General features: G+C 33.6%; 1 protein-coding gene across 7 annotated transcripts in view; it reads right to left on the bottom strand.

Annotated features, from left to right (window-relative positions):
• Window positions 1-2,044: 2,044 nt before the first annotated feature.
• LOC124367579 (transmembrane protein 132E) overlaps window positions 2,045-27,813 on the bottom strand; it is a 482,196-nt gene continuing 456,427 nt past the window's right edge. The window contains exons 6-18 of one of the 7 annotated variants that reach the window (XM_046824525.1): window positions 27,410-27,571; window positions 16,984-17,224; window positions 16,121-16,264; window positions 12,166-12,407; window positions 11,221-11,383; window positions 10,194-10,376; window positions 9,190-9,381; window positions 6,555-6,818; window positions 6,221-6,350; window positions 5,285-5,542; window positions 3,769-4,093; window positions 3,051-3,392; window positions 2,045-2,775 (exon numbers count right to left, since the gene is read on the bottom strand). In XM_046824525.1, the coding sequence (XP_046680481.1) occupies window positions 2,481-2,775; window positions 3,051-3,392; window positions 3,769-4,093; window positions 5,285-5,542; window positions 6,221-6,350; window positions 6,555-6,818; window positions 9,190-9,381; window positions 10,194-10,376; window positions 11,221-11,383; window positions 12,166-12,407; window positions 16,121-16,264; window positions 16,984-17,224; window positions 27,410-27,571 (2,941 nt within the window). In that variant the 3' untranslated portion in view covers window positions 2,045-2,480. Of the gene's footprint in view, window positions 2,782-3,050; window positions 3,393-3,768; window positions 4,094-5,284; window positions 5,543-6,220; window positions 6,351-6,554; window positions 6,819-9,189; window positions 9,382-10,193; window positions 10,377-11,220; window positions 11,384-12,165; window positions 12,408-16,120; window positions 16,265-16,983; window positions 17,225-27,409; window positions 27,572-27,813 lie in introns of all 7 variants that reach the window. The other 6 variants (XM_046824524.1, XM_046824527.1, XM_046824522.1 and 3 more) reach the window with 6 other exon arrangements.

The following is a 27,813-nucleotide window of genomic DNA, read 5'->3' as shown; positions in this document are numbered from 1 at the left end:
CCTGGAATACAATTTTATTCTTAGTGGATTTCTCTTTTGGATTTCAAGAAAATTCAGGTCGTTTGCATAAAGAAAACAGATTGGCTTTCAGCTCCATATTACATAAGTAAAAATTTGATCTGTCACGTAACTAAAATAACTCAGTTTTTAATTGTAAACTGTTGTTTATTAATCTTGATTTAATGATAAATAAACATTGTTAACCCATTCCTCTAACTCACTGACAGGCTGACAGAAATACTTAGGCACTTTCTAACAAGTAGATGAAGCTAGATATCAGGATTGCAGTTTGTTCTTACTCAAACCACCAAAAGAGTATAACTTGCCCAATTTTTATCTGTAATGATCGCTAGCTGAATGGTGGAGAGGTTTCAGTATAATGTATGTACATACTAATATTAAAGTTTACTATAATATTAAAGTGAGAATTTAAACCATTTAAACCAAACAGTTTTCAAGTAAAATTACAGAGTTTCAAGCTCACTATGTATAAACTTCACAAACAAACAATTAATACAATTAGGGCTTTTACAACTTAAAAAAATTAATACATCGGAGGAAAAAGCTACAGTAAAATTTTGAAAATTTGTTTTTTCATCCCGTATTGTTAAGTGTGGTATACAAATTTAAGCTTATTATGGCTGAATCTGGATTTATCTTTAGAAAAATATTCAAAACATATGGTAACCATATTCTGAGGAAAATGTGAGTGCAGCAAGCTAGAGTTAAATCTAAAAAGAGGAAATGATATTGGCTGTGTTGTAAGATCACAAATTTATTGAGACTAATCATGAAGTAAGAGTTCTACGAACCAGTGGCAATCTTACAATACTAAATACATGCATAAGCACTGAATTTGATTTTAGCTCCAACGATTTGTAAGATATTGTACTAATAAGTAAGGAAAGGAAAATAAGAAGTGTTCTACTTAGTGTCAAAATATAAATATAGTAATAAGTAAATATAGTAATAAAAATTACAACAATAATTAATTAATTATTTAAAATTCCAGAATGTTTTGCTGTAAACTACTGACAACCAAATATTGTGATAAACTATGAGTCAGAGAGTTAAAAACTGATGAATGGGTTAACTTAGTTATAGCCTACCTTACATGACACAATCATAAATAAACATTATATAATTATTAATGTACATTATATAGCATTTTATATATTTATCTCATGACTATTTTTAAGCAATTACAAAAATTACATTATTACAAGTGAAATATATAAATAAATTTTATTAAACCTAAATTAAAACTATCCAAAAAGCCCACAAATACATGATTTGTCTTATTATAGGATTTCATAAAATGTAAACAAGAACCCACAATGACCTCGTTTACATTCACACAGACTGCAACTAAGGACACATGAAATTTTGCATCTCCAAAAATATGAACAAGATTACATCTCAAGGATTATGCATTTATTTATTTACAAAATGTTACAACGCAAAATATACAGGAGCAGAGACTACGCAACATCTACAGACAAACGATATGATAATTGGGACATAGCAACAAACGTCAAGAGGTAGGAACGACTATGTATTAAAGCACTGATATGACACATATGGTAGATAAAATATTCACAGACAAGTCATCGTTTATATTTCTCTTGGTATAGGTAGCCCTTATCGAGGCGGTACTGACTAGAATACAGTGGCATTGTCAGGACTGATCGCTTCAACCGGACTAAGCAGGGAGACAAACTCAAAATATAAAAAAAAATGTATGAGTTAAAATAAAAATAATGATGTAAAGTCTAGAGTAGCAGAAAAGTAATTATAAATTTATAAAAATTTTTAATTTGTGATAAAATTGCACATAATTTATATTGCAATAAAAAATTTAATAATAATAAAGATAATGGACGTGTAGTTTGAAATAATTTACAAACAGTTTTGCTGTTTAATTTTCTTTCAAATTTAATTACACATTATTTGAAGACATTATTATACATACAAATAAATTTTAAATCAGGCTTTATTCATTAGAAATAAAATGTGTAATGAATTAAATCAAATAATTAATAATATCATTATTACCTTAATAATACTATTAATTTTTATGTTTATAAATTCACTCAAATTATAAAATCTTGAATGAAATTCATTAAAAATCATTCTAAATTGAATTAAGAATATTCCACTCCAAATAATTAACACTACTTTTAGTGACCTCTAAAATTATTGAGAATAAATAATTTAATTCAATATTATCAAGCAAATTAATAAAAGAATATTGTATTTTGAACCATTTATACTTTTATTATTTAATGCATTACTTTGTTTTAAAAACAAAACTTTTGTTTGAAATTTCTGAATGAAAGACATTAAACATTAAAAGTTTCTCTCATATGTTTCTAACATATTACATTCCTCTCTTGCCTGAGAAATGCTATTAGTTAAGTCCGGTTGAAGCGTTACGCAATCCGCTACTTGAGCGTCATCTTCGCAACCGAGGTGCCAAGTCAAGCGTTGGACTCCTTCAGATTGTCAAAGTACTCCATAATCTGTTGGTAATCCATCCCCAGGTTGAGGTCCTCCAGGGCGAGCAAGTCCTCGCGTGCTCGGTCCTGCTCGCCCCGCTCCTCCGCAGAGAACATCGGATTGCCAACTATCGTCGCCCTCTTCACCTCCGGTGGACTTGTATTGTATTCCACGAATGCCTCAGGAAGATCATCCCCTTCCTCCATCAAGCTGGGTGCAGCAGGCCGGGTCAGGTCTGGCTCGTTGGTGCGACTGTGGCGGCCACCTTTGCTGCCACTGTTTCTATCCAAACAATTTAATTTGTTATTATCTTATTAAATTTATTTATTTTAGATTTATTACTGTGTTTCATCAATGTGGCTGAGAATTGACTTTGACTCCTGTAAATTTATAGACTAAATCCAAGCCTGCATTAAAGTTAATAGTGACCGTGAACACTGAAAATCTAATTAGGAAAAAAGTCCTTTTTAGCAATAGACAGACAAATTTGTGCAACTCATCGATTTTGCACTTCTAGTACCAAGGTACAAGTTAATACATCACTATCATACCTGTGATGGTGGTGGTGATGATGGTGGTGCCTCCGGGGTCCATTGTTGTCTGGTAATTTTCCACCCCGATTGAACGCCCTTGCCGCCATGTTAACCTCGATGGGCTTGTTCACCCTTGGCAACATGTTCTCATTCATGTTCATATTAGACATGTTGGGACCAGGTGACATACGCAGCTGTTCAGCAGGTATCGGTTCACCCAGGGGAGAGGGCTGCCGGTTCATTCTGGCTGAGACACCAATGTTGCGGTGGGGTGGGACCGGTGGGCGGTACTCAGCCTCGCCATTCTCTCCTCGCTCCAACATTACCCCATGCGGAGGGAGAGGTGGTGGAGTAGGTGACCTTGAAATGAACACTTTTGTTTAGATAGTTTATTGTCATCAATACCAACTACCACCAGGAAAATTTTAAATTTTCAACAAACCAACAGTACAAGTACTTAAGTTAAAATTATAAATTAATAATAAAGGTTTACAAAATATAATTTATGTACAGTATGAATTAAACTGCTTAAAAATTAATAACATATGTTAATCCTAAATAAGTAGAGAAATTTGTTTATTTTATTGAGGCCCAAATTCTGAATGAAGCAAAATATGATGAAATGAACAAATCCTTAAAATTACCTTGTTTGCTAGTTCATTAGGTCAGTTACAGGGCATAATTGAGTTATGTTTATATAACACAATATTAAAACTAAAAAACAAATGAAACTCACAGGTTCCAAAAGTTGTCAGCAGGATGTGCTCTGTGGCGGGGCCGGTCCTTGCAGTAAGTGGATGAGTCTATAGCAGGCGGTGGGCTGTATGAGGGGTTGGCGGTGATCCTCATAGCCCGGTGGGCATTGTTATTAACTGCAGCAGGCACTAACATGCCAGAGGCCCGTTCTAGTGTAGCTCGCCCCAGCCACACCCAGTCGTGGGCATTAGTGGTGGGCTCCTGAGGTTGGGGTGGCGGGGGCTGGGTGGGCTTGCGAGGCAGCAGAACCCCGTTAGGGCTGCCATTGGGAACACTCTTGCTTGCTCCACATATACCCACTGGCTCTGCAATGACAGAAGTTATTGTATAGAATAATTTTGGAGAACTTGTATAAGTCATAAAAGAGTTTGTACTACTATCTTTGAGTTCTGTCAATAACTTGGCTCCTTTGAAAATATCGAAGAAACTTTAATAAGCTGACCTAATCTGTTTGTAGTAACCCTTCATTATTCATTTAATAAGTCATATTCTACTAGAAATCATTCTTCAACTGTTTTTTTCGGATAGAATAATATTAAAACAAATCATAAAAGTAATAAAACACAATAAATCATAAAAAAATATTAAGAGGATAATTAACCAAATAAAAAATTCACTCAATGTTACTACCCAATACTTTAATTCTTATAAGAGGTTTTTGGAAAAAAAATATATTTTGTAGAAAGTTAATAAAAATTATGCTTTTTGGTTGTCCATTAAAAATAATAAGACTAATATCTGCTTTTTGTAAATTTAATTTTATTAAAAATCACAAAAAAACCAATAATTATACTTTTTATTTCGTGAAGCCCTCCAGCAGAAGATTTTTTCATCAGACACTTCACAAAAGTAAATAACATTTTGTAATTTTGAGAAATTTCTGATGAAAACATCTTTTCTTTTGGAAGGCTTCACGAAATAAAATTAAAATCATTGGTTTGTTTTTGATTCTAAATTGTGAAATTTACAAATTAAATAATCAATATGCACTTCATCTTCAAGATTACGTGGTAAAAGTTTTTAGTTAAGCAGCTACTGTTTTGCTTTTGCAGCTATAATGTATTGTAATTTGATGACTTCAAATACAAATTGTTATAGCTATAAATTAATGTTGAAATATAATGTCATAATATTTTCACTAAATAAATTTACCAAAAGCCATTGTATATAATGATGACAATTCCTTTACTAAACTCATTTTATTAAGAGGACAAATATTGGTAATAACGATATTGAAAGATAAGGATTTACCTTGGATTATTCTGAGTAAAATTCTTTACTGGTACGTTTTGTTCGGATTAAATAACAAACCAACAATCTTTGTTATTTGATAACTTCAGTTCCAAATGGTATATTTTTCCACTGAAGTTTTTCAATCTGTTAAAAAGAGATCAAATTTGAATCCCCATTTTCATTTATTCTTAGTTCAGTCATCTCTTTCCTAAGGCTATTCCAAACTGCTAGTTCTGGTCTACGTGATTTTCTGAAAAATTTACCAGGTGGCAGGTCTGGGGGTACCATCATGGCCTGTGGCTTGAACTTGGAAGCATACACGACACAGGAGACGACAAAGACAACGATGGCGAAGCAGAAGGCAGCGAGTAGCACGTACATGCCAATTTCCAGTGGTGTCATGCGCATGTTAGCATGATGGCGCGCAGGGCCGTGAGCAGGGGCCGAGCCGCCAGAACCTGAGTGGTGTTGTCTTGCCTGGACCGTCGGCTCGTGGTTGTTCTCATCTTTCAGGGGGATACCTGTTTGGAGGAGGACAAAAATCTATTTTGTACACCAACTGTATTTTCCCAACTTATCAAACACTGTTTAACACTACAAAACATTGCAGACCTGAGAGGCATCAACACTACACAGGGCTCCTTCATACATTTTACAATGATTCATCTCATATTCAAAAAGCACTTAATGACCAGTGCCTGTCCAATTCTTTCTCATCAATAACTGATTTCAAACTACTGTAGTGGAATTGTTTAAGATCTTTGGACTGCATCTGTCATAGTCAGACTCTACAATTTGTCTAGTTGCATCACCCATACATAAGCAAGTGACAATTTTTTATATGTGCTTTTAATGTTTTATTAATTTCCCTCAACAATTTTTAATAATGGAATTTAAATATAGAATAACATTTAATAGATGTAAAAATGGCTTTTCAAAGATCACATAACTTTACTGTATACTTCTCAGATCAAAATATGAATCACTTCAAAAAAATCATACAGGCACTTGAAATATTTGAAATTAATAAAACAGGTTCAACAATGAACGAAATTGTGATTTACTGGTGTAATGGGTTATCAGAAAAATATTCTGTAGACAATTAAGAAACCCAAACTTTGGTCAATCAATCATTTAGATTTAACAGTTTTCACTAACACCAAATAATTTTTTAGATTAAACACATGTCAGATACTAACCTATAAGTATGTCATGTAGGTCGACTGTCTCTCTGTGTGTCTTGCGATCTCGGCCTATGCTGGCTCCTCCATCGTTCTGTACAAAGTCAGGTCGATGCTGGAGAAGGTTGCTGGCAAAGTCCACTTGTACCTACAAGTAATTTTGACATTGTGTATTAAAATAAAAGTATTTATTAGAGACAAATTTACAATAGTAAAATTGGTAAGCCTTTTTTGAAAATGGAGAAAAACTGAAATTAGTCTATAGTTTTCTAGTTGAATTTTACCTGCCATATTAAAGATTTGTAAATATTAGTATAGACGATTATTTAATTTGATTGGTTCAGCAACTCACTTGAGCAGTTGCAGATATGAGAGGCGGGGTCCGTTTGGCCGCTCCAGTCCGACACTCGTCAGGCGTCAGCAGTGCAACTCGTAACAACTCTCCCCGTCCCTCCCCCACTGCAATGACTCGTGGGTGTGAAAACGCGTTTGGTGCGAATGCCACCACATCTGGACTAAGACTGTCCACCACTAGTGAGTAATCAGCGAGTGAGATGTCCCGGAGAGGTGTAGTGGAGCCGTCAGAGAACTCCATCTCCATATCCAGCAGACCTTCCTGGAATTTAAACGATTCTACTTAGCGTTAAAGTGGTTTTATCAAACTTCCTCATTGAGAATTATGATATCAATTATCATTCTGAAATTCCAATACATGTAAGTAGATATTTTAAGGTATAACGAATGAAGGACTATGATAATGAATAATTGAGATGCATTTGTTGCTGGCTTAGGTTAAATGCTCTTTACTAAATGCAACCAATTACAAACCTATGGCAATCTAAGAAATACTACAGTTTTACGTGGAGTATGAACCACAAAGTTTTAAATCTTGGCTACATTGATTGATGGCATTTAGTTTCCAATGCCAAGTTCCTTCAACCTCTAGAACAAGGGTCACCAAATGGCAGACCGTGGTAGGAATCCAGATCGCCAACCTATGTGTTACTCAAACCTTGCATTACTAATTTTCCTCTTGGCAGTAACATGCGTAAATCTAAAATTGCGACTTTATTGTCAAGTTAAGTATCTTCGACTTTCATAGAAAATGAAATGAAAGTCATAGAACGACTATGACTGAGCAGGAGGAATGTGGTGAAGCTTCTTTACGTATTTCTTGGACTCTTTCTCACCAATGCTGACATAGTTAAAGAATGCATGCTCGAAGCATGCAATGTTTTGTTTGATAACAGAAAAAATGTTACTGAAACTATTCGACGGATTCTGTTATCTGCGAGTACTCAATCAGGAAACACACGTTTTGGTAGAAGAAAATCATTGTAAAAGGTAGCTAAATAATTCTGACTATTATGCCTTAGCTATGGATGAATCATGTGACATCATGAATCATTACTGATAAAGCACAATTAGTTATATTTGTACGTTTCTTGGATAAAATAAGAGAAACTTTTGTTGAGGAGGTATTGGGTATTTTACCATTAATAGGAAGACGTCATGATCAAAGCAGTGATAAATTATTTTGTTAAGTATGAGTCATATTTAAAAAGCTTTTATCAGTAAATACCGATGGTTACCCAGTGATGGTTGGTCCAAAAAAGGACATTGAGAAATAATGCATAATGTAATGAAAATGTGATTTCCTACAACAGTATCATTTATCAAACTGTGCTTTGCTGCTAACTCAATCCTAATCTTGAGAGAATAATGCAAGAAGTGATGAAAATAATAAACTTTCTTCGTGCAAAATCAGTACTGAAGCATCGTGAATTGAAAATACCTCTTGACGAAATTGACGCTCAATATGACAATCTATTGTTACATAATAATGTAAGATGGCTAAGCAAAGGCTGCGTTTTACAATGATTCTTCACTATTATAGAAGACTTGAAGACATTTCTTTTCAAAATTGATCAGATATCAACCAACACCTACTTAAGCGATAAAAAAAATGTAACTCGCTTTCTTTCTTATCAGATATTTTTAAACACATCCACACATTATGCACATCCATAATAAAAAATAATCAGTAGGGACAACGAGCTTGACATTGTTACATGAGCTTGATGGCCAATACAATACGGTCATTAGGGTTCTTAAATCGGAATTTGAAAACAGATTCAAAGATTTAAATAAAATTGGGAATGTCGTCGACATCCTCAGTAACATTTACTTTCTGGATCCTGCTGATGAAGGGAGCAATGAAGCTGCAAATATTTTTGGGAGTAATGAAGCTGCTCTCCAGATGGAAATGATCATTTTTTTAAAGAAAATACAGTTTTAAAACACCAAAAAAGTAGACGTTTCTTATCAAGAGTTTTGGATACAATTTGTTTGTGCTAATGAATTCAGAATTTTAAAAATTTTCCTTGGAACTTCTTACTTTGTTTGAGTCGACATATATTTGTGAAGCAGCATTTTCTAAGATGAACTTTATTGGAAATAAGTTCCGGAGCAGACTTACCGACGAACATCTCCAAGATTTAAAGACAACAGTCTGCACAAAATATAGCCCAAACTTCGTACGGATAGTTCAAGGCAAAAATGTCATTTTTCTCATTAATATTGTAAAAACCTATGGTTCTTCCTTTTGTTTATTATTTAACAAAACAATGTTCTGACCCCATTTGTTTCATTTATTTATTGATATTGTATCTACATACATATTCAAATCATACAGTTTATTATTTCAATTGTTAAGCTCATAGGAATGTTATCCTTCCGGACCACGACGGTCATGTTATTTAAAAAAAAGAACCCTTAGTGAAATTAATTGGTGACCCCTGCCCTAGAATAATCTGATGAATACCTTTAAAAGGCTCCATGTTAGCGAAGGAGTTAGTTCAAGTTACGTTATATGGTTCATAAACAATTGATCCTTTAGTAAAAGCTATTAATTTTAAATAAATATATGGAAATTAAATTATTTAAATATTGTAAAACTGAAAGTATATGACGTCCAGAAACAATACCTGGTATTGTGCGGTCAGCTTTCTAGTGACGGAGGTCTCTGCGATATATCCGTTGTCGATGGCAGTATCTGGGGAGATATTGAGCTGCAATCCAGATACAATGTTCACTCGCAGTTTGCTCACGGATACCTTGTCGCTGCCTACCCGCACTTCCTTAGCTCCAATCACTCGACCCGTTATGGCTGACAATACCTAAACAATATATATATATATTAAACTAATCACTATTTAATCCGTGTGGAATCTCCCAAGTGTCGAGATAAGGATTCATAAGTTGGCAAAATTGACTGGCATCTAAGATAAGGATTAAAATTTTGCAAATTGATTTTATACAAATAAAATTGAACAAAAAGTGATAGTTTTCATAAGGTCTGCACAAAATACTGCCCAACAAATAAAATTATGATTTTTTGGCAGATAAAAGCTACATACTCTAAAACAGTAGCTGGCTGAGCCAAAATTAACCTTAGATATTGAATGAATACAATCCTGATCAACACTTAGCTAGACAGTTAATTTAATTCAAATACTAATTAACTTCACATTTTATTAAAAATTAAATCTGACCTAGTTGAAGTCTGAATTTTAATTCATATCAGATACAACTTTTACATATTGTGTCAACATTGATTTAAGCTTAACGTTTTCAATAAGATAATTAAATACATTTAGGGTTAACATTAGAAAACTAGAAGATAATTGAGAATTTCTTAAGCATTTACTGAAATAGTGTTGGTTTTATTAATGATTCACATCTGAGGTAGTTCATGAGAATGGCATGGTGGCATGGCTAGCAACTGTTACAAACAGAACTGCTTGTAAGGCCTTGCCAAGATTTCACTGTATGCTAATAAGATAATAACACAAGCTCCATAACATAGTAGTTTACAACAGTATTTGAAAAGTAAGTGCAAAGATTTTATTACTTAACTCAATGAAAAATATTATAGGGTGCTCTGGTGGCTCTCTACAGTAATGAAGAATGGATAGTTAATAACGCTTACCTGTACTTCTGTCCTGCCTACGCTGCGACCTTGCACAATGCGACCATGGAGTGACGCTATCCGGGGGTCTGAGACTCGGAGGAGACTCAACACGAGGTCTGTGACTCGCAGCCAGGTGCGGCGAGATACTAGGTAGCTTACTCGGCCCGAGTCGTGATCCGCTGCCAGGAACCGAGCGAACACCTGTACAGAGTCGTGATCATAGAGGTAACTCATAGAGGACAATTATGCTTCCCCCAGAGAAAGAGGTAGGTGTTTAGAAACATTTAATCAGTTTGGAAGCTTGCTTTTGTTTAGAATATGGGAGAGATGAAAACGTTAATTAAATATTACGTTTAATATAACACATGTACGTACGTATTACGTTTACGTTGCTACATTTGTTTTCCTTTACAATATCAAGATTTACTTCTCTCTTTCAGTTTTTTGTGGAAATAAACGTGATTTGATTTGATTTTTTATATACATTCCAATACATTTTATGAGCTATATTCAATTTCTACGTACGTATGCTTACAAATATTTATTTTAATTACAACTAACCTCATAATAAATAAAAGAAAAGCCCGATCTCCTACAATGTTCTATTCAGTCCATCCCATAGGCTAGTACTATATTACTGTATTGATAATTTTTCATCCTTCAATTTTTCCGATTATCTTGTAATAATACATTTGTAACTTATTATTGCTTTTAATATAATATTAGTCACGCTATTTTTAAAACATAATTTGTCTCATACAGTCTCAGAAACTAAATCCGAATAACATGTGGAAAACTTTACTAAAATATAAAAATGACAGATAAAATAAAGATTTTAACCCAAATGTTTTTCCAACAATGCTGTTATATTCCCTTTGAATAAAATTTAAAATTTAATTTATCCTATAGGAAGCAATTCTAATAATTAATTCTAAGTAATTCCAACTATACTACTTGATTAGTTTAATGTGTACAACTTTTGTATATTTCCAGTTCCTCTCCCTCATTTGTTTATAACCATTGAGAACTCTGAACGAAGCCTTACCTCAACAGGACTCTGTTGGTAGCGAAGTCGGCAGAAGGAATGTTTATCATCCTCAACTCCGTTGTCTACATCCTCGGCCACCATGGTATTTATCCCTCCTCCGATCCCCACCCACCTCTTGTCCTCTACACTCAAACTGCGCTTGATCTTGTTGGTACTCCTGCTAAAACAATCAGAGTGATGATTAACTGTTCAATTGTAGCTGACAATGGTACGATTAATTAGAACACAATTATTGACAACTAACAATTTCAAATTTGTGAATGGTAAGTACATTATTTTAAAAATTAATTAACAATTACAAGATCAAATTTTAGATAGTTGCTTGATCATAAATATAAAAACAACAAATTCACAATATTTTGAACCTTAAATAGTTACACATACTTATTAAACAAGTTAATATATGACTGTGTTGGGGTAGAAAAATAACTTAAAAAATTAAGACAGAATCAATGAATAAAATAAAAAAGATAGTAACTTAAAATAACAAAAGATGAGTGAATACAGCTAAAACAAATAGTACTAAAATAAGCTATTAACTTTCTCCCTTACACTTTTTATAGTATATTAGCACATAGTGACTGCATCTGAAGAGCCAGGTACTCTATGACAATTTCAGTATATATAAGTTGTTTGGACTCGCATGCAGTTTCTATTTGCTAATACTATAGGCTGCCAGTTGTGCATCAACATGAAAATACACTCTGGTAACAGGACCCAATGCAAATTCACTTAAATCCAGTTTTTTTTTACACAATTGTTGCTTATATAACCCATACAGAAAACACTTTTTAAACTATTTTTTCCACTGAATGGTCTCAGAAATAATATTTCTACTGTTAACTAAGTATAAATGTTCTGATACCATCACAATACTTTCTTTTAAGGGAGAGAAAATAAAAAGTAAAATTAAGAAGCTGGACATGCAGGACGTGTGTGTACCTGTCGCTACACAAGGAACAGTTGAAGAGCGAGTGGTACCTGAAGTGCTCATCTGGAACTCTCCAGCCTTTGATTTGACTGAGACGAAAGTCAGCGACATTCACCTCCAGTGGAAACTCGGGCATCCACAGAGTGAAGCGAGCGAGTCCGGTGTAGGTTCCGTATTTAACCAGCACAGATGCGTTCCATGAGCCACGGATCTCAGAACCATCAACGTACACAGAACTGCACGACGAAGAAACCTGCAACATCGGAACAACCATAGCTGTTCGATCCATCACTAGGATCATCGCTATAAATTTGCTGACGTGTAAAAAGGACAGAAAATTGAAATGTGAGGACACCTTGAAAATAATTAATAGCGGTAGGGATTATATGAAATAATGGAGGTTAGGATATGTATGGATATGTATATGTTACAATGTAATCTTTTAGATAACAAGTTGTAAACTAAGATCATTATGAAAGTTTAGTAGTAGTTAAAAAACTAATATGTATTCACTTTTACTAATGGTTTTACTAATTCTGAGAAATGATTCAAACTTGATTCTGTGGACGGTTTGACAAGTCTGAGACAGTGTCAGATACCAGACGCTGGAATAAAAGGAAAATGGACTGGAGCTAAACTCTAAATTCAATTGAATCAACCCTTTCTACCATAGCTATGTTATGTGTTGATTCTGTGATTCAACTCATTGACAAATTAAGCTTTATTTGTAGGGGTATTATAAAAATTTAAATATTTTAAAACATGTATTACTAAAGATAAAGTAGTTTAAGTTGTTAGAATACCAATAAATAAATATTATAACACTATTCTAAAGTAGCAGCTGTTTAAATAAGCAAAGCGATATTATATTACAACAAACCTATTGCACAGATTGATAAAGTATTGAAACAGAATATCAAAGTATTGAAAGAAGATAACATCACTAGTTTTGAATATAATTTTCAACTTCCTTGAATATAACTGGATAAGCTACTGCTTAAAAAAAAACATTAATGTGAAACTGAAATTTTAAAGTATTTCACTTTAAATTTTATTTGTAGTATTAAAAGTTATGTTTTAACAATTTTTATTAACCAAAAACATTTTACATTTGAATAGAATGGTAAAAAATCTTGTGTAACTTATTTTCTTGTTTTGCAAGTGACTCAAAAAATTAGATATTAACACAATAATTAAATGTGATGCAAAGATTTCAGTTTGTAGAAATAAACACTTTTTAGAAGTAATATACGTGATTTATAAGGATTTTCCTGAAGTCCACACAATAAGTTTGATTTTTCATTTTGTATAGTGTAATTATGTATTATTTATATAATTCACACTACTAATAATATAAAAATTACAACGCTTATAATTATTTATTGGGAGAAATATCAGTAATCTAGGCCCGATTTTAAGCAAAATAAGATTTAAAATTTATTAGTCACACTATTAGCCTACAATTATGTCTTTTCTTGAAATAAACACGTAAAGTTCATCACTAAAACCAAAAGACTCTCCTCCAAGAGCAAAATAAAATGTTACTGAAGGTGTGTTCTGACAATTATATTATGTAAATATGCATACTATACTATTTTAGAATAATAATATGAGGATAGTTGTCAAATATAAAATCTTAAAATGCAAAAAGCCATTGATATCGTTTTTAGGATTCCAAAATCCTTACCAGCCAATTTATTTTGGAAACTACATGTCATTACAATTTCTTTGTTTACAGAATAAAGATAATTCATTTTTTTATATTATCAAAACAATTTGATCCATCAATGCCAAACAAGTGTTTGTCTTCTAAAAACTCGGTAATAAACAAATAAAACAATTTAAAATACATGAAATATCAAGCTATATAAAAAATTACCTTACCAAATTACTAATTTACACATAAAATACTTTAAGAAGACCATAAAAGAGTGCCTGTACAAAAGTAAAGACTTTCAAAACTCGTGTCTTAATTTAAAGTTGTAATCAAACTTTTTATGAATACCATCTAAGTTTTGTGGCTCACAACTTTGTAAACAAAATTAAATCTCAAAATATTTTGTCCTTGTTGTGAAGAGGGATTTTCACTCAACATACATTAAACCGGATCATGTTAAACTGATGGATGTTTTATTATCGTTTGCAAAAATTACACACACAAATATACATTATTTACAATTATTCCATGAAATATTAAAAACTAGTTAGCATCTTATTGAATCATAAACTACATAAATGCGGATAGTTAAGGTATTAAAGGAAAACATTTCGTCGTATTTTTCTGAAATAAATTGTATTATTCAACAAAATTATAGCAATAAATTGCCGGTAGCATCTCAGTTTTCCAGAGTAAGACAGAAAAGTTTACAGTTTTGAAAAGTAAAACCAAAACAAATTAATTTGAGTTCACTAAAACTTTACCCTTGTCAGAATCAAACTTGGATCATTTTTAACGACAAGAAAGATAACAAGCAATGCAACATTACATGATGCCTCGTTTGCCAACTTTTAGTTTCAAAGATGTCGGTGTTTGGTGCAGTTAAATAACGACGCAATCGGCTCCAAAGTTTCAGAAAACTTTTAATGGTGGTAATTAGCTAAGTATAATGATACAAAGTTTTCTCATTAATTAACACAAGCCCATAATGGACGCCATCATCTCATTACTGATACAGTCTTCTGGCGAACTTCTTCAACGATTTTTGCTGCCTCTGTTGAGTTATGGCGAACTGTTCCCTCAGACAGCAACTTGACTGACTATTATTAACAAGATGTCTTTCCTTGTATGTACATAAAATTAAATTTCACTAATTATTGTTTACAAAATGTAAATGTGTTCTTAAAAGAGGATCTTGATGCAAATGTGGTTGTACAGTTTTAAAACTGGTTAAATGAATAATGAAAAATGAATGTAAATTGATAGAGCCTCTTAAAAACAATTGTTTTTAAATCCAAATTTAATGTAAGTAGTAGATTGAAAATCACAATTGATTTGGTGTAAAAATCTTAAATATTGTGAGTACTAAAAAATAAAAACAGTTCTTTGACGATGTTCATAAATTCAATGTCCATGTCAAATTAAATTCAAATCAGCTAATCAATAAGGTTTCTATCACAATTAAGTTATATTTGATTTAAAATTTAAACTTAAAAAGGAATTTATTGACCTATAGACTAGAAATTTTGCATGAAGCTTCATTTCTACATAGGCAACATTGAGTTCAATAATGGTATGCTCCATGGAATTTGGCTGAACATTAGAGAATATTTTTACAATGGTCTTATGGGTAACTATGATGGTAACGAGAAAATCACAGAATAAATAAATCTGTAGATAAACTGAATACAACCACATGACATTTTAACATGTGACAAATAGAAACACATGAAGTCTGACGAAATGATCTACATACTTGAAATTTTGCATGCAACCTCGGTGAAGCCTGTTATGCGACATATGGTGTGGCATACTTCTAGCTTATGAAGCTTCATAGAAAAGCTTATTAGCAAAGCTTTAAATATGATTAGTCACTAACAAATCCTTATGTATGATTGAACATAATAACGGTTTTACTATAATGTTGTCTAGATGTTTTGTGTACGGAATAACTCTTTTGAAGTTTCTGTACATCCATGACCTAAACTAGTGAAACTTCTTCTTCTTCTTTTTCTCTTATGGGGTGACCTGTTATTGCCATGCACTTAAGTCTCAAGGACCTTTTGCACACCCCAAAAGCACACCATGAGGCCAACCAGTCTACGGTTTCAGCAGTTCTATAAACCGCTGAAAACAACTAATCAGTTTCTCCTTAGGAAATTTGCCAAAGTACCAAGGAATGAAACTTTGTTTAGGATTGAACACTAGCAAAAGTTCTGTAATTGAATAGTAAACAATTCTAATATACGATTGAACACAGTGAATATTCATCTGTTATTGAACACTGGTAACACATGCTGATTGCTAACCTTGAGCACACTCTCATCCTCAGAATGGCACGATGATTGCAGAGTGACATCTGCTACCTTCCCTGCTTGACTGACTATGAACACCTTCATGGCCTGGGACACCTGCCGCCCAGTCAGCACTGCTGTGTTGATCACCTCCCAGTTCTGGAACCATAACATTAAACTACTTATTTAATTTTATACAAAAGAAAAATTTATACAATCAATTATTTATATTGTATTCCAGGTCATGAAGTGAAACAATATTATGATTTGGTAATTTTAAGTTTTTTTCTATTTCGTACAATCTGTCTTGTTATGACAGAGAAATAACCAAATATGATTAAAACACCAGATACTTTATACGAAATAATGTATTGGATGCAAAGGTAATGATTATTTTATAAGATAAATAAATAAAGAGGTTTTAATTATGGCTGGTGTGGTTTATACCTTCCAGTTGAACCTCCACTGAGTTATAAAAAATCCAATGTGTTAATGTCCAGATATTGGAGTAAAAAAATTAATGAATATGACTAGTCTACTGTAGAGGATGACTGTTTGATTGGATGCAACTCCCTTAGTGTTAAAGTCCTGAACATGAGGGAATACTTTCACCTACCTACCCTTGGACTGGAGAACACTGTAACTGAGGTAGCATTCCTTTCTTCTAAACTTAACTCGAATGAAATATAAAGCCCTATCCCAAGATGGGGTCCCAACCACTAACCCGACCCACCTGAAAATCCTCTCACTCCAGAAGCAATGTTTTAAAAGATCCTTTAAGGATTTGCTATTCATCAATTTGCTACTCTTCCTTGCCTTGTTTTTTCACAAGCCAAAGGCTTCTGTACAAAAAAGTTAAGAACAAACCTCTAACTCACCTTAGATATAGGGAGGACAGCTTGTATGTCATCTTTCTGTATCTCGAGGCGTGCTGTGATTTTCTTCCTTTCCTCCTGAGAAGGGGATGTGGTGCCAGGAGCGTTGCGGTGGTGAGAATTCCCCCTCCCCCTCTCCTGACCCTCTCGCACGTAGCGGACACTCCAGACCAGTCTTCCTTCGTCCCACAGGTCAGCTGAGTCCTCCACAACCTCCAGCAGCCAAGTGAACACCTCCTCCACCCTACCATATTGACACAAATATTACAATTTCTGTAATAAGATCATGATTAACAAACACTGTCTGTCATGAAGCAAAATCTGATGGATAGAATACAACTCTAAATGCCATGATCATCTGCCTCTCCACCAATAAAAGAATTTGTTTTAACCTGCATTGAAATGAATTTAATACAAAGGTATTTTATTGCAATTCTTATCTAACTAGCGCAGTTTTTATTTTTCATTTTGTATTCAAAATATGTCCATGTTATATACTCTCTGTCACAAAATTTTTTACCAAAGGCTGGCATTGTTTGGCTCCCAAATAAATAGCTTTCTTCTGCTGTTCAGCCACATAACCATTTCAACTACAAAAGCCTAGCATTGGACAACGCCCTTCCAGCTAAATGACTAAAGGTCAATTCTAATTATTTAGTGTTGCAAAGTAAGTTGGTAATGATGGCAGTTGTTATGAGTAATGAAAAAATATCAAAATGACCAAAGATAGCAGCACTAGTTATCCCTGGGATGCCTAAATGACTTCTAAGGGTAGGGATTTGTTATGAACATAGATTACTAATTTTATAACAAAATTAATTGAAATAAAAATATATAATCATACCAAATTTTTTATGGGTACAGCTTGTTCATTTTGTCTGTTTTCTAATTTAAAACTCTCTGGCAGTTTTACAAAACATTTACAAAATGTTATTTGCCAAAGAATGTAATAGATATTGATTGACAACAAACTGCTGTGAAAGTAACTGACTAATTAGCACAAGTCATTTCAACATTTAATTTACATATAAATTTAAATGGGGCAAAGTCCGCACAAATGAGTTGTTCTGACCATAAATTTACAACCATGATCGATTCGATAAACTGGTTGGAGAATGGGAAATGGGAAAGGTGACAAATTGGCTGAGTGGGTGGCAGAGTTGTGGTTAGTCTCGAGATTGATTGCTCCCCCCCTCCCCTTTGCACCTACATACCTGACTGACTGGATCAAGTCAAAATTTATGTGTGGACCATTTATAAGGCCAATTCGTTAGCAAGGTTTAACAAAACATCGTAATCGAGAAAGCCACTGATAAACCGATTACTGCTTCTGATGAAGTTATCCATCATTCCCATCTCTTTACCATACCATTTAACTTTTTCCACAAAGCTTTGCACTATTTGTGCTGGCATGTTCATGTGAATGCCTAAAAAAGGTTGTGTGTTTGTGTTCAATGAAATTGTCTGTGATTATAATAATACTGTAAGGAAAATAAATACATACCTGAATAGATATTAACTTGTCCACTTAACTAAGTGATTAATTAGGGTAGTAAAGTTTAGGCAAAGTAACACTCTTTAAATTTCAACTTTAACCATTTGAAAATAAACTTGTATTTTAAATCAAGCATTGTTTACTTAATTATTAAGAGTATAGTCGTTTACAGAGCACTACTTATTAGCAAATTAATAGATTTGAAAATTTGAAGAAGTGATAAAATAAAAACCTAAACAGTTGGGCTATTAAAAATAAACAGTGAACTGTCTTAATTTGCATACTGATATTCACAAAAATACCACAGTTTAAAAATCAAAAAATCAAATAATAATAGGACAATAAAATCAAATAAAAACCTACACTACCTTTTTCAAAAGCAACTACAAAGTTAAAAATAAAATTGTCCTCTAAAAAGCAGAAAAGTCAAATAATACTGACATTACAGCTAGAAGAGAAATAAAAAATTATAATGTATTCTTTTAAAACTGTCTGAAGTTTAATTATAGAAGGAGAGGGAATAGTTGGATTAGTTAAGTAGGTAAGTTAGCAAGAGAAAGATAATTCAGAGAAATATATTGTGAATTTATAAATATTAAGCACATTGATGGGTGGAGAGGGAAACCATCACCGTTAGAATGGTAGATCATTTTCATTTATCATTAACTAGCGGGCCCGGCGCGCTTTGCTGCGCATTTCAATAATTTTTTGCAAAAAGTTGCCCGCGGCTTCGCACGCAATTTCCCGTTGAAAACAGTACACTATATTCACTTATTCTTTTTCTATCACATTCTAAACACTGCTGAGATAATTGATAGTCGTTCCATCGTGAGCCTCTTGGGCGTATTATGAAGGTATGTACCATATTCCTGCCTCTATCTAGCTGTTACCTACGGCTTCGCACGGAAATCTTAAGAACCGAAGTCCTTATATTACTTAGTAATTTTTTTTTTACTATAATAAATTTTAGATTAAATTAGTTATATCTCCGATGCCACGATTGAGCTTGCTTTGTTGTCTCGATCGAGAGAATATGTACACACGGAGTTTTGAGAACCATACTTCTGTCAAAAAAAACAACTAAGGTTGATTTTATAACATTCTTTATATTTGTAGCCAACGTAAGATAGTAATTATGATATCTGCATTACTCTTCTGATCAAGCATGAGCATGGTTTATATTAAATAAATATTGCAGTTAAAGGTGAATTTTTACGTCAAATTTGAATTGTATTATCTGGATAGTAAAGTCTATGTTTAACAGTGATTGCAAAAACAGTTTAAACAAAATTTGTCGTTTCTCTTAAGCTTACTCTATGCTTTAAAACTATAAGTGTAATATATGTTTACAAAGAACAGCTGATTAAAAATTTGAAAAGACGTTAACATATGTTTGCTGCAATGCATTTCTTATGGGTATTTCTGTAACCAGTGGGGCGGAATCCTGAATCGGGAAAGGGATGGGCATAGCTTATAAACCTTCTCCGTGGAAAAATACATATACGTACAAATTTTCATCATGATCGGTCCAATAGTTCACGATTCCATAAAGGACAAACATACAAACATTCATTTTTATATATATAGATATAATATCTTTCTTGGATTCTTCCTAAAATTAAAAAGGGGTACTTTGGGATTATACCGACCACACTAGTATGAAGAACACAAAAATAGAAATTTATAGAAACAAACATGATAGAACGAAAAAACAACTCTTCAATTACAAAATTACAAACTTACAAGCATTTCCAGGTATTGTGATCGTTATTGTTGTCGCTGTTATCTTATCTTTCTCGAGAATCCTGATTACGGCAGACCGCGCGGCATCACGTGATTTGCACGGTACATAATTGCCTTTCCATTACAATTCAATTTATATTTCTGATTAGCCCCTCTAGAATTTGATATTTTACTGATAGGTACTATCTCGAGGGATGTTTTTCTTTCGTCGACATCAGCGCGGGGCAGCACCGAAGGTGCTGCCAAAGCCCGCGCTGATGGCCGGAGGCACTCGCATTTTGGGTGGCGGAATGTGATCAAGAATAAAAACAAGTTTTTAGTGTTTTTTTAATAAAGAGTTTAGTTTGGTAAATGTTTGTTTTTGTTGAATTTTTGTGTTTGGAGAAATGTAGAGGTAAAACACGGAAGTACAACAAAGCGATGCACCAGCTGAACGGGCGGCGAGACTCTGCAATCACGTTATCTACTAGACGCTCGACTTTGACCTCTGTCTGAGGATGGGGAGGGGTTTGCGATAAGACAATTCCTGTTTTATATTGACGAAATATTGTTCTACGCTAATCTAGTAATCAGTAGAAACGAAATGTGAAATAACGATTCATGTCTGGGTGTGGTCGGTATAATCCCAAAGTACCTAAAAAGGTATTGACCTCTAGCTACTTAAAGTCATGAGTGGTAGGCTGAGCAGTCCATCTGAGTTAGAGATAGCATGCGCAGGTTCAAATCCTGCCTGTGGCCATAGCACACATTATCAGTACCATTGATCTTATACTATATCAATCTCCTCCTTATTTTGTTTAATAAGGTATTTGCACAGACCAAGGGCCATGAGGATTGGATAGGTTTAAAAATTGTTTGAAACCTATCTCCACCTATACACCAATTGTGTGTGTAAATAACATAAATTTGCATAAATAAAATTCAACTTGTTACATGAAGTATGAGCATGTAAAAAATGTATTTGAATGGTCTAATATAAAAATAATGATGGCAGAATAACTTTTGCTCTTTAATTATATCTCCACCATTTAATTTCTCTCCACCAAATCAATTTAGAGAAGAAATTAAACCTGGTCATATTGGCATTATCAGAACATAAAATGACCGAAGCGGACTTGGTATGTCTCAACATAGAAAAATTACACAGTGAGGTCGTTTTTTTTCTCGTAAAGGTGCTCTTGGTGGTGGGGTTATAATTTTGGCTCAAAAAAAATATTACTAGCAAAATTGTTTTGATTCCCGAGGTGCAGGAAATGGTAACAGAAAAAAAGAGTTTGAATTGTTGTGTAACAGAATTTAAAATTGGGAATTATTTTTTTGTTTTGGCTTGTATATATCGGTCCCTGACTATTGTTATGTAAACTCTTTTCTGAACTAATTGGAAACCCTCATTGATATCTTTGCAATAAATACGTCAATGTCATAATTACCGGAGAATCTAAACATAAATGTGGTTAAAAAAAAGATCATATTTACCATAAGTTTTGCAATATTCTTAAAATGTACAATATGGATTACAAAATAGATTTTCCAACTTAGAGTAAACTCACAATTCAAAAGTCAGCCATAGATAATTTTATTACAAATATTAAAATAAGTAATAAGTTATTAGCAGGTGGTTTGGTTAGTAAACCAAAATTGCGGATCACGATGCTCAATATCTTAAGTATAAGGACATTTCACAGTAGTCATAGGAAATAACACAAAAACCAGTATGTAGAAAGTTTTATAAATGTAATTATGAATTATTTTTCAAAATATCTCAAAGACTGAAGAGTGGTTGGAAGTCTTTCATCAGGCCCCTGTAGAAAACAAATATGACATATTTCATAACACATTTTTCTATTATTTTGATGTAAGTTTCCCAAAAGTAACAGTTACAGAAAAACCATTCAAAACTCAAAATTGGTTAACAAATGATCTGAGGAATAAAAAAACTGAATTAGTGGAACTAGAAAAAATGTTTAGATCCTCAAAAATACTTAAGTCTTAAAACCAATCATTGAGATAAAAACAAAGGAGATCACCTGAATCAAGATATTTACCCAGCACAACACAAAAAAATATTATGAGTAACAAAATTTTAAGATCCTACAAATAAAGCTCAAAAACCACTTGGGAGTATAGTTAACTCATATTTGAGAGGAATCACAACAGACAATATAAGAACCTAACACTGCGTACAGAAGGGTTGCTAATCAGTAATCCCAAGAGCAATTTGTGCATTTTTTAACGATTTCTTTTTTATAAATATAGTTGACAAATAATAGTACCAAATATAAAGCCACAAAAGATTAGTCAAGCCCCAACAAAACATCAATTACAATATGAAAAATTATCATTTTCCTTCAAAACCAGTAACTCTGAAAAAAAAGTAGAAAAAGATCGTTCTCTATCTTTTGAAAACTACCCGGTACTCTGCCGGTGTAGATGAAAATTCCAATGACAGTAATTAAAGGTTCAGTAGAATTCATCAAGAAACCTTTAACACATTTAATTAAAACTCTTCTCTTATTTCGGGACATTTTCCTCAAAATTAAAAAATAATCGAAAAAGTCATTCCCAATCTTTAAAAAAGATGATATAAAAGAAGTTTCTTGTTATAGACCAGTCGTCGATTTACATCCTTCTCAAAAATCTTTGAACGTATTGTTTAACTAATCAATTACTTAAATTTTTAGAATCAAATAAATTATTAGATTGAAGAACAGCATGGGTTTTTACCAGGCAAATCAACTATTACAGCAAGTATAGATTCATTGGATTGAAAATATTATAAATTTCAATTGATTGCCTCAGAAAAAAAAATTTATAGGTATTTTCCTTGATTTATCACGTGCCTTTTGACAGTGTATCCCATGTGCTGTTGTTAAACAAACTTAAAAATTTAGGAATAGTAAAAATGAACTAAATTGGTTTACTTCCTATCTTAACAATAGGCAACAATACGTGGGGAAACACAGTTCACAGAAAAATATCAAGGGCAACACATTAATTTAACCACCTCCGGTAGGCGCGTGGCCCTCTGTAACACAAATAGGCGCATGGGCTACTTCTGTAGCCCATAGCTATTTATTTTTTTTTATGAAAGTTACCTTTACATATTTTTGTATTTCTTTACCATGCAATTGATCTCATACTCACACTATTTTCGTTCATGATTTTCCATATTCATTTTTTGGCTCGAATAAATTTTTAAATAGTTTGCAAAAAAAATTTATCAGAAAAACCGTACTATAGCTAAATATTTCATAATAAATATTTAAAAAACTTCATTGATTGAAAACTTAACAATTTTTTCAGGACAACAAAATAACTTTGACACATTAATTTGATAGATAGTTTTATTATAAACACACAAACATAAATAATATACAGTGTATATTGTTCAGTTTATGATAGTAAACACCATGCTTAAACCAAAACCTTGCGATAATTGAGATAGGCAATGCCTGTAAACAAAATGTCATAACTTTGTGAAAATCATTTTTATAATTCCTAGTGTATCTGAAATTTATTCAATAATAAAACCACCTTTAATATTAAACTAAACACAACCTTAGTAATTTTTATTTTACCCAGCCCCTTCTTTTTATATTTAAAAATACTACATCATTCCTATGTGATAGGTTACACTAATAGCAGTAGCCAAACTTGATGATAGGCTAAAATATTTGTATGAGTATCATTTAGAAAATATTTGTAATTATCCATGTATCTATAAACATGTAACACACCCAAAATTTTATATGAGTACCATAATTATACAATAACATGGAAACAAAACTCTTAAAAACATGTTGCGACAAACAACTGAAGAGTGCTCACCACACACCTTGTGGCCACATTTTTCACAGTTTTTTCTTGTTGACTTGTCTCTTGCCCTTGGACACATGTAGAAGCGGCCAACTCTGTTGTCCTGGACATGTTGAGGTTGTACCTGTGCGTTGTCATTCAAGTCCTAGGAGCGCCAGTCCTCTTCATTCTTCATTTGCACAGGAATTGTCGCACTCTGCATTCTGGTTGGGGATTTTAGCGGTTTTGATTGATCAGTTCCCAGGCAACATGTTGAATGAAAACTCTTCTCGGCATATACTTTTCTTCAGGATTGTTGAACTTATAAAATGCAAAGGGCGTTTAATTCTTCTGAGATGTTTATTCAAGTCAAAAAACACAACCATTGGCCACCGTCGAGTGTTACGAGCAACATCGTACTTGGAACACATTTGATCTACAACATCAACACTATTTTTGTCTTGTTGTATAAACTTACAATTTCAGGTTTTTGCTTCGGTCCAGTTTCTTCATCGATTGCATCGTCGTTAATGCATTGTTGATAGCAAACACAACTGCCTTGTTTCTTCTTTTCTTTCGGACAATAAGAGGACGAGGGTCTTTTTTTTTGTGAAAGGCAATCAGCGACGATGTAGGCTGTCTCTGTTTGTTAAGGTCTTATGTTTCATGTGGAACTCCAATTTTACGTGTGGACCTTATTGCTTCCAACCATCAGTCAGTTTTTTTTCTTTTAGAAGTGTCTCAGCCAATGGTACAGACGTAAACCAATTATCAGTTGTCACGTTACGGTTTATTGTTGGAAATCGGCTCTACACCATTCTGAGTGTCACTTGATCTGAATGAATTGGAATAAGTTATAAGGGACATCTGCTTTGCTTTGCAGGATAAATTTCTAAGTTCAATGTGTACATTGATCTTGCGCACAAACTAGGGAATAAAAAATTTTTATTCCATACCTTGCAGGTTTCTTGGGCATGTAGACTTTGAATTTACAATTTCCCACGGAATGCAACTAACTGCTCATCAATTAGTGCTCAGTACTCACTTGGTGTGAAATTTGTTTTGAAAGTTTTGTACAAACAAGCTCAAAGACTTCTCTGATTAGGGGCATGGTTGTCAACTTCTGAACGCTTGCGTTCGGTCTCTCATGTCGTCAAATCTCAAGGCAACACAAAACGCATCAGGAAGTGAAACCTTTTTTCACATCATAGCTAGATAAGCAAGCTTCCACTACCAGAGCCTGTGGAATTATCCCAAATTTGTGAAGTCTTTTTTCTGCTGCTGCCTAATGTCCCTGAAAGTAGTAGAAATGCCAAATAAAAGGCACGAATCTCAACCTCATCTTGTGTTTCTGGCATCTCTATCACGATCATAATTTGACCCTCACAAGATCGAATGTAAGTGTTAGTAGAAGTAACTATTGTACTAATTACGGTCTTATCATAAACAAATTGAAGCAGTCTAATTCGGAAGTTTTTACCTCTAGCTTCTACCCTTTTGGTCCAGGGTAGGCGAATCACCAGATTGTCAGATCTTGTACGCACATTCCTGGTTGTTGAGGAGTTTTCTTCCACTTCATAACATTTTTATGTTTTGTTTCCCGCACCATGTACAGATTAGCCAACGGAAACAGTATCATCAAGTTCAGAATCATCACTTGGTTCTCCAAACTCATGTTATCCTCGGTTAGGTTTATCTGTACGTTCCTCAGTGTCAGAAAATAGTGTTCCTCCACTTCAACATTATCTTCTTCGCCGTCATCACTGTCGTTTTCCCACATAATCATCTTCATCAGAACTATCAGCAGGTCAACAAATCATGAATCAAAGCGTGTGTCACACAAACGTTGACGTTTCGCCATTACGTAACGGGAATAGGCGCGCGGTATTTCAAACTGTAGCACCACTGACACTTTGTTGTTCGACTCAGCACACGAACCATGGCCACGCACCCGCGTCTGACTAATGCACTGACTGGGTGGCTGGGGGGAACCAGTTTGAAGGTACCTAACCCCCCTCCCACCACCCCCACCCCACGGGACAAAGAGCTTACAGTGTGAAAAACAATAGCCGTGGTCTACCCTGGTAGCCCGCCGCGCCTACTGGAGTGGGTTTAAGGAGGTCAGTCTCAGCCCAGCAAACAATCACGTATGGCGTTCCCCAAGGCTCAATATTGGGACCCCTACTTTTTATTTGCTATCTTTGGAGGGTGATAACCAAAAATATTAATCAAAGTAAAATGTGTATATATTGCAGATGACACTAATATGGTAGTAACGGGCAATTCGAACGAAGAGATAGAGATTTCTGCCTATATTGAGTGCTAGCAGCATTGAAGAATTCTTAAAAAATCATAATCTGTTTATTGAATTCAAAAAAAATCCAATTTCATAACGTTCTCGACAAAACAAAATCGGCACAAAATTCAACCATCACTTTTAATCATTGGCAATGATTCTCATAACACAAAAAAAATTGTACCAAATTTTTAGGTTTAATCATAGTTGAACACCTTTCTTGGAATAAAAACATGTTAATCAATGTATTAAATAAAATTTCATTAGGAATCTACGCTTACGGCGTATGTCAAAGATATGCGACCAATGTGCTCTAAAAAAAATTTACTACGCACTCATTTCATTCACATTTAGCATATGGAATAAGTATCGATGGAGCAACATCCAAACAAAAAATGCTTGACAAGATACTAAAAATGCAAAAAAAGCAGATAGAAAGACTAATATTAACCTAAACAGACGAGACTCAGTAAAACACCTGTTTAGTGAGCTCAAAATTCCAACAATTTATAGTCTTTGTGTAACGGAGGTCATTTAAAGATGTTAAAAGTAATTCTACAAAATTTTTAAACAGTTAAAGCATGCACTACAATACACGTAATAAATACAATCAGCACTGACATAACTTTGACATTCTACATGAAATGAAAAACAGAATATTATGGGGAAAAAATGTTTTAACTGTTTACCCAAAGAAATAAAAACATTACAATGGCAAAAAGTTTGATAGTGAAGTAAAAAAATATTTCACAAATAGAGCTTTATACTCAATTGAAGTATTATTATCAAAAAATTGTAGCAGAAAAACTGCTTAAAAAATAATTGTAAAATGTATTAGTGTTAGTTTTAATATAAAGTTTTTGAGTATTAGTTTTTTTAGTTTTAGGATTTTTATATAGTTATTGACGCTATTACATGTAACAGTTGATGTTTACATTTAATGTTAGCTCAATGTATGTTTTGGAATAAAGAAATTTCTCTCTCTCTCTCTCTCATATGTTTATTTTTGGGCAAGCTTTTTTGGAAGGGGGGGGTAGAACTAAAGGCTTCTCCATCGGCTTATTCTTCACCATCCACGGTATGACTTCAAAGCCACTGACCTGGGTACAACTCTCTTTTCGGCCATGTCGGTGTCGAAGGAACGCCGGAACGCTGTTACCGTAGCAACCGTATGCTTGGGGTTGACATCCAGGCTAGTATTCCATGATTCCTTGTCACTGCATTCTGCCCCCAGGACTCGGAGCCCACTCTTCACTCTGGCCCTGAAAAGGACAAATATAATTTCTCAAAAAATATACAACTGTGAAATAGGATTCCAATTTTAAGGCCAAAATGACCAAGTCCAGTGAAATTCTAGTTTCCTGGAACTGGTTCCAAGTTCCAGGTTTGCGGGTTCCAGTTTAATCAGTAGACCTGAAAAGACTTGTGAATAGTTTATATTCACCATAAAAAGTTATAAAACTTAATTTAAAACAGTCACATGCAATCATGCTATTTAATAACA

Source organism: Homalodisca vitripennis, chromosome 8 (genome assembly GCF_021130785.1).
Source record: "Homalodisca vitripennis isolate AUS2020 chromosome 8, UT_GWSS_2.1, whole genome shotgun sequence".
In the NCBI taxonomy this organism is placed as follows: domain Eukaryota; kingdom Metazoa; phylum Arthropoda; class Insecta; order Hemiptera; family Cicadellidae; genus Homalodisca; species Homalodisca vitripennis.
This window is presented reverse-complemented; position numbering and strand designations above follow the sequence as displayed.